Source organism: Cydia splendana, chromosome 1 (genome assembly GCF_910591565.1).
Source record: "Cydia splendana chromosome 1, ilCydSple1.2, whole genome shotgun sequence".
Taxonomy (NCBI): Eukaryota; Metazoa; Arthropoda; class Insecta; order Lepidoptera; family Tortricidae; genus Cydia; species Cydia splendana.
Genome location: NC_085960.1, coordinates 20,346,116 through 20,360,475, shown reverse-complemented (window position 1 = coordinate 20,360,475; position 14,360 = coordinate 20,346,116). Strand labels below are relative to the sequence as shown.

At 34.6% G+C, this 14,360-nt stretch overlaps 1 protein-coding gene across 1 annotated transcript; it reads left to right on the top strand.

Moving 5' to 3' along the window:
- The first annotated feature begins 10,376 nt into the window (after positions 1-10,376).
- On the top strand, positions 10,377-10,826 carry LOC134789588 (uncharacterized). The gene has a single exon (XM_063760189.1). The coding sequence runs from the start codon at positions 10,377-10,379 to the stop codon at positions 10,824-10,826; it is 450 nt and encodes a 149-aa protein (XP_063616259.1).
- Positions 10,827-14,360: the final 3,534 nt, after the last annotated feature.

Below are 14,360 nucleotides of genomic sequence, written 5' to 3'. Positions count from 1 at the left end.
CTAACACACCTAACGAACCGCATTCAGGGGAGTGAGGAGACCGCCCCAAAGGCTAGACTACGGATATGGCTGTGAGTAAAATATTAGATTTACAATTATATGGTATGGGCTGGTAGCAAATGACAATCATCATCTTCATTCAGTATAAAATGCATTTAATTTGTCATTTCGATTTCAAATGTTCTATAAAACATGTTGGAGTAAGTAGTGGGGTAGTGGAGTTACAGAAATCTCGTAGCCAGTATTTGTTTGAGCAACATATTAAAGTGGTACCACACTTGCTTATGGGTACTTAAGCTTGCCATCAACCATAGTCTAATAAAACATGGTCTTCCATTCCCAGAGTGACACGGGCCTACGTCACAACAACATGGCCGCTATATATAGCGCTATCGCATATTATCATATAGCGCTGTCGCATGATGACGTAGGCCCGTGTCAGTTAGGTGACCTAGAAAAGACGGGAATGGAGTACCAGGCGGAGTATATTATTATACCATGCCATCAACGAAGCGGCAAATGAGACATCATGATTTGATGCAACATCATATATCGCGACAGACAATGATACGAGTATAAAGTGTACGGTACCCACGTCGTTTCAGACGCTCAGTCAAAATTAATTTATTTTATTTTGGCAAGTTAAATATTTGCCTGAAGAATATTTATTACTGGCATGTCCATACACAACATAACAGGTACCTACTAACGGAAACCTCTCAAATGCTGATCGATAGTTACGCGAGTTGTGAAGTATTCTTTGGACTAAGAGTTTTAATAATGTAGGTAGCATTTTTTCCTGGTAATAGTATACCTAATTTGGAAAGTCTCGAAATTAAGAGAGAGAAGCGCATGATGTCGATGAATCACATACTCAGGTTAAAATAATAGGCATGAAGTAAAGAATAGTGGAATACCGTGTCTCCATAAAAACGTAGTCCCCATTTTTCTCCCTGGATATTGACATTATGGAAAATATTTTTACACTATATTAAGCATAGCTAAGCCCTTTATTTGACTGTAACGATTTTATATTATTACATATAAGAATTAGTAGAAAAAATCAAATTCCATAGAAATGAAATGTACCTAACTCTTCTCATAGGTAATTAAAAAATCTAAATACATCAAACAAAGGGGCATGGCTGTGGTACACATAAAATAGCATAAAAATATTATCTATAAGGTTAGTATGGACTACGTTTGTATGGAGAAGCCGTCGTCCCCTAATTATCTTATGTATGTAAAAGTGTAACAAGACTGTTGATTTGTATGTGGCCTCTTGGGGCCAATGATAAATTTAATAATAGGTACTTAACTCTTTCTTACATTTTGGTAATTTTGGTTAATTCGGGGTTGGTTTCATAATACGTCATTAGAATTCACTATATCAGTACCTGTCCCCAGACCTGTATGTTTTTTAATGCCACTAGCTAACTCTTTCCACCCATTTCACTCACTGAGGGTAAGATTGTGATTCCTTTAGAAATATAACTATCCTGTATTTAGCTGATATAGGGCTATATAATTCTTGGTATTTATTTTAATTTTTATTGTCTAAAATATTCAATACAAATTGAACGCATTTACCGCGAAAAATTATATACTTACCAAACAAAATGTCGTCAAATCCTAAAGATACATACAAAGTTGAGTACTAATAGTAGTAGTAGTAGTAGTAGTAGTAATAGTAGTAGTAGTAATAGTAGTAGTAGTAATGTTCTTTTCTCAAACATGCAATGAATTATTGATGTTATGTTGATAGGCTGGGAAGTATGACGTTTCAGGTGCGGCTAGGACAAAAGGTCGTTAATGGAATTTCATACACATCTTGCAGGCCTAGGCCGGCAAAGTCCTCTTTTTTAATTTTCATTTCACAGATATTTGTGACACAGCATCGTGGCATTCATCCATTAAAAAAAACTAGAGGCAGTATTTGCTTTATGGTTCGTAATGACGTAATGACACTCTGCCACTACGACTATAAAAAAAAACAAAAAACAATGTTTGCTATAATTTGCAGTTTTATTTGTATAAAATCAACATGAACTTAATAAATAATACATTCTATAATTTTAAATTATAAATTTAACTACACAAATAAAAACATTTAAAATATTTCATCTAAACGTTAGCGGTAAAAAGGTCTACTCGCGTAGTTATATTTTTTAAATTGTTATGGAGGTAAAGTTGAAAAATATTCATTCTGTTTTATTGGATTTATGGTGCGTTGTTGATTTTTTGACTTTAATATGAGTTTCGACGAAATAATGAAATTAATATTAATTGTAATCGTAGGTGTTAGAATTGGCAGCGTAAGCAGAATTGATTTTAATAACTTGCTGCCTCTACCGCCAAGTCAAAGACGAAGTATGTATATGGTTGCTTATGGCAATTTTATTATTTGAGAAACTAAGAAAAATGGCTTACAGTTTATTAGAAACAGTTTTGTGGCATATTTTAAATGAATGTGACTACAAATTCGTCAACACTGTGGAAATTATACTTATTTACTCCATTCATAAAGCAACGATGTATGTGAAACATGATATCAACATGAAAGACTATGTAAACTTATGTGACGAAAACGACAGTCAGACGGATACAAGTCGAAAAAATCAAAGATACATGAAAATATACGGGTAGTAAAAATACACGACTCGTGTAAAACATACGCGTGATAATTATATAGGTACGTGTTGGTTATATTTTGGGTGTAGTTTACTTTTAGTTTTTTCTATAAATAAAACTTGGGCTTCGTGGATTTTTTATTTTATTTATTTCATTGCATGTTTGAGAAAAGCACTATACATACCTCGGCGGGAAATGGGGTTGCCCTTTCGCTCGGCCGTCTATATGTCTTCGGCCGGCAACCCCTTTCGTCCCGGCCTCTGTAGTAATGTACTATTATTGTGCACAATTAAAACAATATTAAATACATTATAACTAACATAATGAATATCACATTTCCTGTGCAAATCTGGCTCAAAACCATAATTTTACTCAGTGAATATGAATCATCTTCATATAGAAATGGAATGCGAGACCATAATCATAGCAATCAACATAAGAATGAATCTTGAATATGCAGATTAACTTTGGCAAAATAATAGGAATGCGCACACACATTAAATTTAAATACAGCTTTGCCACTCATATTTACATAGCCGTGGAATTAAAGGTACAGGTCCCTCACACAACCGTTATTTTATGAGCATCATTATGCGGTTATCTGAGATTACTTTTTATAATCAGTATTTTTCGTCACGTTGCAATTCGATTACCACAGCCTATTTAAGATCATGATGTGATCAACCTTTAAACAACATTGTTAGGTTAGGAGCCTAGTTTAGTGACAATCGTTTAGGTAAAGGAAACATTCGGTATTTTACCTATTTATAGTACCTAGTTTATGAAACAAGCAGGGGCCCATTTCTCGAATGGTATTAGACTAATTATATTAGTCCACAAACTGTCACACATGTCATAAGCGCTCTATGATGTGTTTAGGAACCGCATGTAACGATGGTCATTGCGGCGCTCACTTTCAATTTCTGGAAGAAAAGTAAATAACACTTATGAAACATAATGAATACAATTATCAAAAACGTGACAGGGGTTTTTCACCAACAATCTCATACACACAGATTTTTGTTTAAGGTCGCAATTTTGTAACAAAATTAAATTATCACATTTTACAAAATTAATATTTATGACATCTTAGATAGCATGCTCAAGAAATATTTTCAAAGACACCTACTGTCCCAATATCTGAATAAAAGAAATATTAAATAATGAATGCGGAATTAATGGTTACTCGACTACGATTATTGCCTTGACGTTAGTCTATGCAGACAGATTACAATTAGGGCCATGTCAAGAGACACGCTCTGTTTGGCTCCGTACAGATTAGACTAGTTGTGGGCTGACTTGCTCACTCAATGCTCATTCATAAATATTTATGTTATTTACCTTATGTTAATACTATAGGAATATTTATCTTACCTTAAAACGTAGTTCAAGATAAGACACGTTTTTTAGTTAAAATTTACTTTTTATTAGTGTATGCAAGTTTCTAGTTAGTGCCTTGGTGAAAACAACTTACCCAGTCATATTCATATCATTTACTTTTTTTTTAAACGGGATTGAGTGGCAAAAATACGTTTCAGCTTTATCTTTAAAAAGGTTTAAACAAGAACACAAACAAAATAAATAAAGACATTTCTCTAATAGTCCGTTAAAATGAATGTAGATAAAACGCAACCTGTTTTATATTTAATTACTTACATTGATATTTTAAAACGAAGTTTATTGTTTTCCGTGTATTTCCTAGTAAAAACTCATACCTAAAATAAATGTGTTACTAAATTTGTGCAAAAAAGAACGTGTATAGTAGATTGTTAACCAAGGGTTGAAAGGCACCCATTTCTGTCGAGGTAGTTTGGCGCTCGAACGCAGTGAGAGCGCCAATAGTCCGAGACGGAAATGGTGCCTTTCACCCGAGTTAAACACTCTACTTTTCATATCGAATGCGAGGAAACCAAACAAGACAAAGCAATTTCGCAAAATTAGTAATTAAAGTACCTAATAGACCCACGGCCATGATTTTTTTCCTTAGGACTTACTTGCAATCGGAGACTTTACATATGTGAAGATTAATAACCCCTAGCAAAATCATTTAGATTGCAATATTTACGAAAACACACATTTTTTAACAAACTGCAGTAATTTTAAAATGATTTGTTCATTATAGTATGAAAATCAGCGGGATTGCCTCTTACTTTTTAATTTTATACTTTTTCGTTCTAAAAGCCGCAACAGACTACCGGACCGCACCGCGACCTTGGTAAGAACATAATAATAACATATTATAATAAAAGTATTTTAAATATTAAATAACAATTTAATTAATAATATAAGAATTTTTTATCTTGTATTTTAATTTATTTTCATGAATATAGTGCAAAATTACTTTAAAACCCACTTTAATATCGTACAAACGTTTAACTGTGGCTGTATAAGATTCTGCCTTTGCTCATTTACGCAAGTGTAAGGTTTAAAAAAATATTTTTGGTGTATTCCTTTTGGTTCCCGCCTTATGAAATCGAGTAAATAGAATTCAACGAAAGAAATCAAGAATAATTTGTTTTTAACAATTTACTTACATCTTTTTTTATAAAAAAAAGATCAACGTGGGATTAGTAAAATTAAACAATTACCAATTGTTCCAGGCGAGGAAATAAAGACACTATTTTTCAATTTTATTTCCACCCAGTTGTTCGTGGGACGGGGACGCAGAGGAGTACACCACTTTTCTGCGCTAGAGCATAAACGTATCACTTTCTGCGCACCTTTTAGAACAACAACGACCCACTTTCAGAGCATGAGATATGAAAAAGATATTTCTACTATTAATGAACAGTTACTAAGGTAAACATCCTAGTATTCCTAGTGTTTGACAGCCTAAACCAAATTGATAGCCTATAACATACATAATTATAATCACGCCTATTTCCCGGAGGGGTAGCCAGAGACTTGCTAGGTATTGCTTATAATTAATATTGAAAGTGGAAACTATTGAGATAGTGTAAAATTGTGGTCCAGTTATTTACTGGGATCCGAATGTTAAAAATTACATACGTATTTACAGTGAATCTTGGTTAATTCGGAGCTGGATAAATGGGACACCTGGATAATTTTACCGAAGGTGCGGTCCTCGCCCCTTAGTATTAGAATTCCTTTATAATTAAAATTTGGATCCTCTTTAAATTAAATTCAGATTTTAGTGTTTTTCTACGGTTTTTCTCAATTGAACATCGCATGTATCCAGGTTTAATTATTTTTAATAGAGGTTGCGTAATTTCTTGGTATTTCCTGCTTTAATGGAAAACTGGACACAAAATTGGCGGATCTTGAGATTATAACTATTTTATTTATTTTATTTATTTTTAAACTTTATTGCACATACAAAAAGTACAACAGGCGGACTTAATCCAGGTTTCAATATAATTTAATTCCCATAGAAGTTCAATAATATTTTCTCAAACATGCAATGAAATGTCGTCGCTCCGGGCGTTATAAAGACTGTATCGTTAATTCTAGGGACACCTTTACTTAGCCGTTTTTTTTTTGGTATTATATTTTTATTTCAAAATTACACATGTGTTTAATTAGTGCTTTAATAAGGAACACATTTCGTCCTGGGACCTCGACGTAAAGCATATGGTTTGGACAAAATTTACCCAATCCTCTCGAGTAACAATTACGACTGCTGACAAATACTACAAGAAAATTTGCGGTTTGCGAAAAAGACAATATCACACCAAAAAAAATCGTACTATGTAAACAGCAATTACACATGATTCGTATAGCTAAACATATGGACATAGTCTAAGCATTTCTTTTCCTAAAAAAAAAGTTTAGGATCTGTGCATGGTGGCCTTTTAGAGAATATGGCATGCTACTTACGACAGCTATGACTTTGACGTCTAATATAACTATCATGGAGTGTTTCTATCGACCCGCTCTAGCGATGGATCAACGCCATGAATGTCCGTTAGGTTTTGGTTTTAAGCTTATTCTTCTAGCTGTCTCCGTCATTACGCTTGCATCAGAAATTGAAGGGATTCCAAAACGTGGGGTGAAAAATCGTTTTTATGTAAAAATAAAAATTCACCACATTTATTCCGCAGCTGCTCAATTGAACAGTCATGAAGAGGACACGTAGATAACATGTTTTGGCAACCTATTAACCTGTTGTTACTTTAAATAGTTTAAATCATACCAAAGAGTCGGAGAAATAGTCTCAAATTCAGCTCGATAGGCTTGTCCGGACTGTATTTGCTATACAATATTAAAAGCATCATAAAGTCCCTAAAATAAAAAAAAAATTACAAACCTTCTTAAATCAGATATAGATTAAAAATACCCTCAGATCAAACTCTTAGAACATAGTAATACAAAATAATACACATGCCAACAGTTAGACCAGGTTTTTATCTGTCCCTATACTTAACAATACGGTCTTTATCAGGCTTGGAAGTATCACATTTAAGGCGGAGCAACTCCAGAGAACTGTAAAGGAATTTCATACAAAATTGAAGGCCTAGGCCGGAAAGTAATTTTTTTTTTATTTCCATTTCACAGATATTTGTGACACACCATCGTGGCATTCAGCCATTAAAGAGGTAACACACTATCGCACCGCTTTTAAAAAAAACTATAGCCAGTATTTGCTTTATGGTTTATGGTACGATTTCTTTTTTTTATCTTTATAGGGCTGTATCTCCTAAACTGGGCGTCGTAGCGCAAAAATAATCAAATTTTCGTTCCCCTTTCAAAACCCTCATGTAATATTTAAAAAACACGAAAAATAAAAAAAAAATGAAAAAGAAGGAAAAAATAATAAAATGTTCGTTCCTCTGTAGGAAACCCCTAATTAATATTAAAAAAACACAAAAAGAAAAAAAAAACATAAAAAAACTTTATAATGCTGTACGTCGTAGCGAAAAAATAATCAAATTTTCGTTCCCCTTTCAAAACCCGGAAGTAATATTTAAAAAACACGAATAATAAAAAAAATTAAAAATATATAGAAAAAGGTTTATACGGTTGTATCTCCTAAACCGTGCGTCGTAGCGCAAAAATAATAATATGTTCGCTCCTCTGTAGGAAACCCCTAATTAATATTTAAAAAACACATACTTAAAAGAAAAAAATGACAAAAAAAACTTTTTAATACAGTTGCTCAAAAAGTGCTACTTTACGTAGCTGTTTAGCGTTCGCAAAGTTGTTTTTTGCGAACTAGTGCTTTTTACTTTTCTAGCTTTTTTAATTTAATTCTGACCTTAATCGATACGTCCACACCAAAGAGTTTGGATGTTCAAAAACTTTATATATTTTTATTTTGCCATTAGATATTTATTACGTACATAAAGTATTGTTACACGATGTAAAGTAAATATTTATTTCTTATTATATAAATAAAACGTTATAAAATACGATATTTCACCATATTTTTTTTTTATTATGTGGTTAAATGACTATCATTGCCACGTTGGCTGACGTTAACAGAAAAAATTAAAAATTAAAAAGTAAAACCGGCGCCCGCCAGTTTCACTTGAAATTTATTAGTTATGAACCCCACACACTGAATAACCTATCACATTAGGACATAAAACAATCATCATCATCAATTTTTATTATTATTTCATTGCATGTTTAAGAAAAGCACTATACATACCTCGGCGTGAAAAGGGGTTGTCGGCCTCATAACTATCCGGCCTCACTACGTTCGGCCGTCTATATGCATTCGGCCGGCAACCCCTTACTTCCCAGCCTCTGTAGTAATGTACTATTATATCAGTCGCGTTGTGATAGTGATAGCTTAACATATTTGTATATATTGTTGATATTAAAACGATCCTAAAACATGAAATTTAATTTCTGCAAAAATCAGGTAACTGTTGTCCTTATACAACTATGGTCTATTTTTTAACGTTGATTCTTAACGAGCCTTTATGATTTGTACTCGTTAGATTTATTTTGGAGCTTAGATATACTAATGCTCTTTCTTATATGTATGCTCAACATAATTGAAAAAAATACTTATACACATTTTACTGGGACTTGAATTTGGACCATAGTTGTAAGCCGTGGACTGAAGTTACCTGATTTTACGATCTCAGATGCATTTTTTTAGATTAAAAATGTCTCGCTTTTGAGGTGAAAATTTCTAGTGCCCAAAAGCCTCTTAGTCTAAACAACAAAATATGCCATGTAAGAAATCCATAGCCATGAAGTTTATTTAACTAAAGAGTTATTTTAAAAATCGGGATATATTGGTCAGGCCGTGTCGCCGACAAATGGCCCGTATGAATAATGGCCACAGGGCACGGGACACCGACAATTTTATACACGCCACTTATTACAGTTTTATTAAATGTCCAATCTCGAAAGGGTATGGTATACAATTTTAGCATGCTTTAAGTAATGTCTAAGAAAATTGCTCGCAACAGTCAAATGATAATTGTACTAATCTAAGGTTTCATGTATTTACTACAAAATGGATAACCTGATTTAATTTCAATTAAGGTCACTGTGCGCAAGACGACTGTGGGCATGCTTTATTTTTTTTTCACTTTGGAGTGATCTAGTTCCGTTAATTATTCACCTACGTTACCGCTTGTAATCGCATACGATGAAGAATTTAATAATTAATAGTTTAGCTTTAGTGACAGATCATTTCAAACACAAATTAAGCAAAAACAATAGTATTTTTTAAAATTCGGCGAGTAGACGGACTTCCCGTGCAGTTTAAGGGAAGTCCGTCTAGTTATGATATCAGCCAATCTATGGGTGCGTATATGTTCATAGTCAAATGGCTAAAAAGAACAAATCAAGACAATGAAAAGTGTACTTTAAACTTGTTAATATAGGGTTTAGATTCCAAATAAACACCATTTTTGTAATACAAAGGCAAGTCCGGAGCATATACTACGAAAATGGGGTGGTAAACCTTTTTTGGCAAATAATTACACGTAATTATTTTTTTGAAATCCGAAATAAAACATCAGTAGTAATTATAAAATGAATTTTAATCGTTTCTTTTAACTTACTGAGATCAAAATTTAATAAAGTAACATCATGCGCAAAGTCAGGAGGATTTGTTGATACCTTATCAAATCGTTATAATATTAAAGTCGCAAAAACAGTTGGTAATCTCTGATTTAACGAAAGTCCGGCATATGACGGACTTGCCTTGTACATAATAGACGGACTTTCCAAGTTAGTCAAATTTTAATGTGATAAATGGTGGAACGTATAATTACAAAACTAAGCCAATTTCTGCTATATCAAACATAGAATAAAGACAGCTGGTTCTTATGCTACCTACGTAGTTACTTTCTGATGCACAATCTTTTCAAAAACTATTTTTAACAATTTTATTAGCGCCATCTATTTTACAGTGACGGAACTAGCGCGAACAACAACAACAACAATCGACTCTACTCCAAAGCGGCATACGCCTTCAAATTCAAAAGTTATAACGTGTTGACGGACTTGCCTTGTAGACGGACTTGCCCACAGTGACCTTATATCAGGTTTATCGCTTCAGCTCCAAAATGTTAGTTGTACGAGTAAGTCATTGATAAATTTTAGCAAAAAAAAGAGTGAGCTATCAAAAGGGCCGCTATATCTACAGCTATAGCTACTATCTCTCTCCGTGTCACTTATAATGATATTTAATTTAATTTAAATTAGTATCACTAATAGTAGTAGTAGTAGTAGTAGTAGTATAAGCAGACATAGAAAACAGGATCCAGGCAGGTTGGCAAAAATGGAGAGCGTTAACAGGGGTGCTGTGTGATGCTCGAATGCCAATCCAAGTAAAAGGTAACGTCTACAAAAGAGCTGTACGACCGGCGCTTATGTATGGAGCAGAATGCTGGCCAATGCGTAAGGAGGAAGAGCACGTAATGCACTGCACAGAAATGCGCATGCTCAGATGGGCAGGAGGAGTGACGCTGATGGACCGGGTCCGGAATAATCATATCCGTGGAACGTTCAAGGTTGCACCTATTGCCGAAAAAATGTGCGAGAGCCGACTGCGCTGGTTTGGCCACGTGATGCGAAGAGACGACCACCACATGACTAAGAGAGCCCTAAATGACATACCCGAAAATAGGAGGGGCAGAGGCCGCCCCCCTACGACATGGATGAGCACAGTGTCGAAAGATTTGAGGACGATAGGCGCAAACCCTGACATGACGCAAAATAGAGAAGAATGGCGCAAAATGATACGGAGAGCCGACCCCAAACCTTAGGATATGGATAAAGACTAAGATGATGATGATGATGAGTATCACTAATAGTGATAACATTGTGACAACAGTAGGTGTCATGATTAAAGATTTACTTTCAATAAAAACATAACGTGATCCAGTGTGTAAAATGAAAGATTTATCTCCTTGGCCGCAACAAGGGTCCGCACGTATATAAATTATTCATGCACTCCATTGAAAGTCGCAGTCCCCAAACCGGCTTTGAGTGTTTTTAAAGGAAAACCTCTTTGATATTCCGCTAGTGAGATACATCAAATGGCTCAAAGAAATGCGGAGTACGCTACTAGAGGAAGCTTTCCAAATGCATCGATGAAGATGCATGAGACTTCTGTTAAATATTTAACAAAAGCCTGCTTGCTTGTGAGAGCTATGTCATATGCAAAAGGTAGGAAATTCATTTTAGATGTGCAGGTAATATCTAGGTAGCAATCGGCAATAAGTAGCTATCCGTATGACGTAGTAAATATGTGATTAAACTGATTAATGTAAAATTAATGCAAATTTAAACACCTATTGAACTATTATACCATCACAATTTTTGGAGTGAAAACTTCTTTAGCGGCGCTGTGCACTTTTTGAGGTGCGGAAAAAATGTTAAACTCGAGACAGCGTAAGGCGTAAGGCGTAAGGTGTAACCCTCTCTTTCTACCGCGCGGCGAAAATGTATGCCTGAGCCTGCTGTTTCGTTTAGGCGGCGCAGGGCGCTTGCGTGACGTTACGTGTGTCGGACAATGTCATTGTGTTTTTCATTTTTGATTTAAATGCCATCTAGTGAGTTTCCCTCAAACTGGTATTAATATAACTGTAGTACTCACAGTGATGTGCTTAGGGGTTTCAAGTAAAGCGACGAAATAACGCTAGATGGCGTTAACCTCAATTATACATAGTGCTGCAGACATTTTGCACTAGATGACGCTGTTATTAATATTTTGAGTTACAATGTCGTTGAGTTTTCACTTCTGCCGGCACTCCCGGAGTGCAACCCGTTGTTTTTTTTAAACAATAATAATATGTGCTAAAATTATTTCCGTTGTAACTTGTATCATTTTAAGCACAGCCCAAATATTTTTATATGTTTTTAAATGGTGACGTTAAATAGTCAAACCTTGGACGCGGCTCCCGTGTCTTTTTACTGCCAGGTGAGTAATTTGCATGTATCATCACGCGCGTTACAGACATATTATGATATTAAACAAAACTGTGTTTTGTGAAAATTATTCCGTTAGTTATACCTATGTGCATATCTACAAAATAGTTAAAATTATAAACAATTACTAAGTATACAACTAAGTGAAAATTTATAAATTCTGCTAGGTTATTGTAAAGACCTTTTTTATTACGTTTTTGTTTCATTGAAGTAAAAAAAAGAAAACATTTGACTTGGTTTTAAATATTATATCTGTCCTATCCCTTTTTTGATGTGATATGGTTTAGCATCGCAAATAAGGACTCCGGCTCACAAAGAAAGGCCGATTATGATAAAGTTTTATATGCATTAAATCACCTTGTAACCAAAACAAACTATTGTATTATTTATAGGTATATCAACTAAAACCACATACTAAATAAAATATAATCTCTCCGTGTTCCTACGTCAAAGATGATAGTTGTGATTCCAAACAACTGAACAACAATTAACTTAAAACATTTTTTTGTTTTCCGTCCGGAGATGATATAAGTATTATAATTTTGTGCAAATTTCTACATGAACGGAGAATAACGTCACGCGCAAAGACCCTAGAGTACGTCATGAAGCTCGTGAGTTTGTAAACGTACAGCCTGAAATACCAGGCGTTCCTCCTCTTAATTAATTAATACGTTTAGAAAAACATAGTTAGTAGGTACGTTTCAAAGTATTTTGTTGTACTCGCCCTATCGTTTCGTTTTCCATAAAGGTGACGTTCGGATAATGACTGCAGCTACGTTACTGCTTCGGCATTACTGATGCGTACTGTCACTGTACATTTTCTGAATAAAATGAGTGACGGATTGAAAGTTTTAATCGTAGCAGTATGTGGCTAAAGAACGTCATAAATTGTATCAAAGAAATTGACAGATACAGCGGCGGCAACGTCTGAACAGTAACGTCTGAGCAGTAATGCCGATCAAATGTCACCTTGGCATACCTAATTTTATTCCGGCTCATTTCCCTATTAGATTTCAAAAGTTTATTCCCATCCGAATGAAAGCATAAAACATGTATTTCATCATTAAACCAAATTTAATAAGCAAGCTAAAATTTTTGATCATTACTTAGTTTCATTAACAGATTTCATATTTACATTAAGTTCTTGACACACATACACGTACCACTCAACATCCTAAGTTCTATTCGATGTTTATTAAATAGAAAATATTGTTAAAATGAATAAGTTCGTGAGTGTCTAGATACAACAGTGACCCGGTTTGTTAACGCTTTCTTTAACAACTTAAGATGTAACGTCGGTAAATCAAGGTAATTGAATAAAATTCGCCTTAGACCCGTCTATAAATGTGAGTTAATATGTGTTCAAAACGCGAAAGTTTAAAATATGTAGGCTTAGTTTGAGACATTAAAAAAAATATTGTTATTGTATAATGAAAAAACATATATATTTTTTACAGCCGTGTGCTCTCAGAATAATTTGACGCGATTATCGGCAGAGTGTATTCCGGACGCAGCCCATTCGTTCCTCGGACGTTATCTCGTGGGTCGCACGTCACAAGTTCGTTTGTCACCCGCGCTGTCTCTCCCGTTACTCTGTCTTGACATTGTAAGCGATTTGGAGGATTTATCTTTAGACTGACTGCAGGTATTCTGGGACGTGTGAGATCTTTCAATGCTGTTGATAGGACTTAGGTAGGTACTTTCCTATTTAAAATAGGTTTTATTTTGGCAATTTTTCTTTTAAGATTAAAGCTGACATATTCGGCACTTTCACTCTTACTTCCCCTTAATATTAAAATGCCTTAAAGGTAAAGCTACCTATTTGAAGTTTCAATGAGACGCATTCCGACTCTGTCATCCGTACATTTGGGATAACTGAATGTAATTTTTTAGGGTTCCGTACCCAAAGGGTAAAACGGGACCCTATTACTAAGACTCCGCTGTCCGTCCGTCCGTCCGTCCGTCTGTCACCAGGCTGTATCTCGTGATCTGTGATAGGTAGACAGCTGAAATTTTCACAGATGATGTATTTCTGTTGCCGCTATAACAACAAAATAAAAACAGAATAATACAAAGATATAAGTGGGGCTCCCATACAACAAACGTGATTTTTGACCGAAGTTAAGCAACGTCGGGCGGGGTCAGTACTTGGATGGGTGACCGTTTTAATAGATAATGGTACGGAACCTGCAAATATTTATTTACCGCCACTGTAATCAATTTGACATATACTCACAAATAAAAACACTTTGACTTTGACTTTGACTTTGAACCCTTCGTGTGCGAGTCCGACTCGCACTTGGCCGGTTTTTTATGTTACTCGATAGTGATTTACAAAACATAATTAATTGTGTGTTTCTTTTCTAAAG

Excerpts from the sequence above, each read along its gene's own strand:
- LOC134789588 (XM_063760189.1), top strand. The coding sequence starts at position 10,377 with ATGCCAATCCAAGTAAAAGGTAACGTCTACAAAAGAGCTGTACGACCG.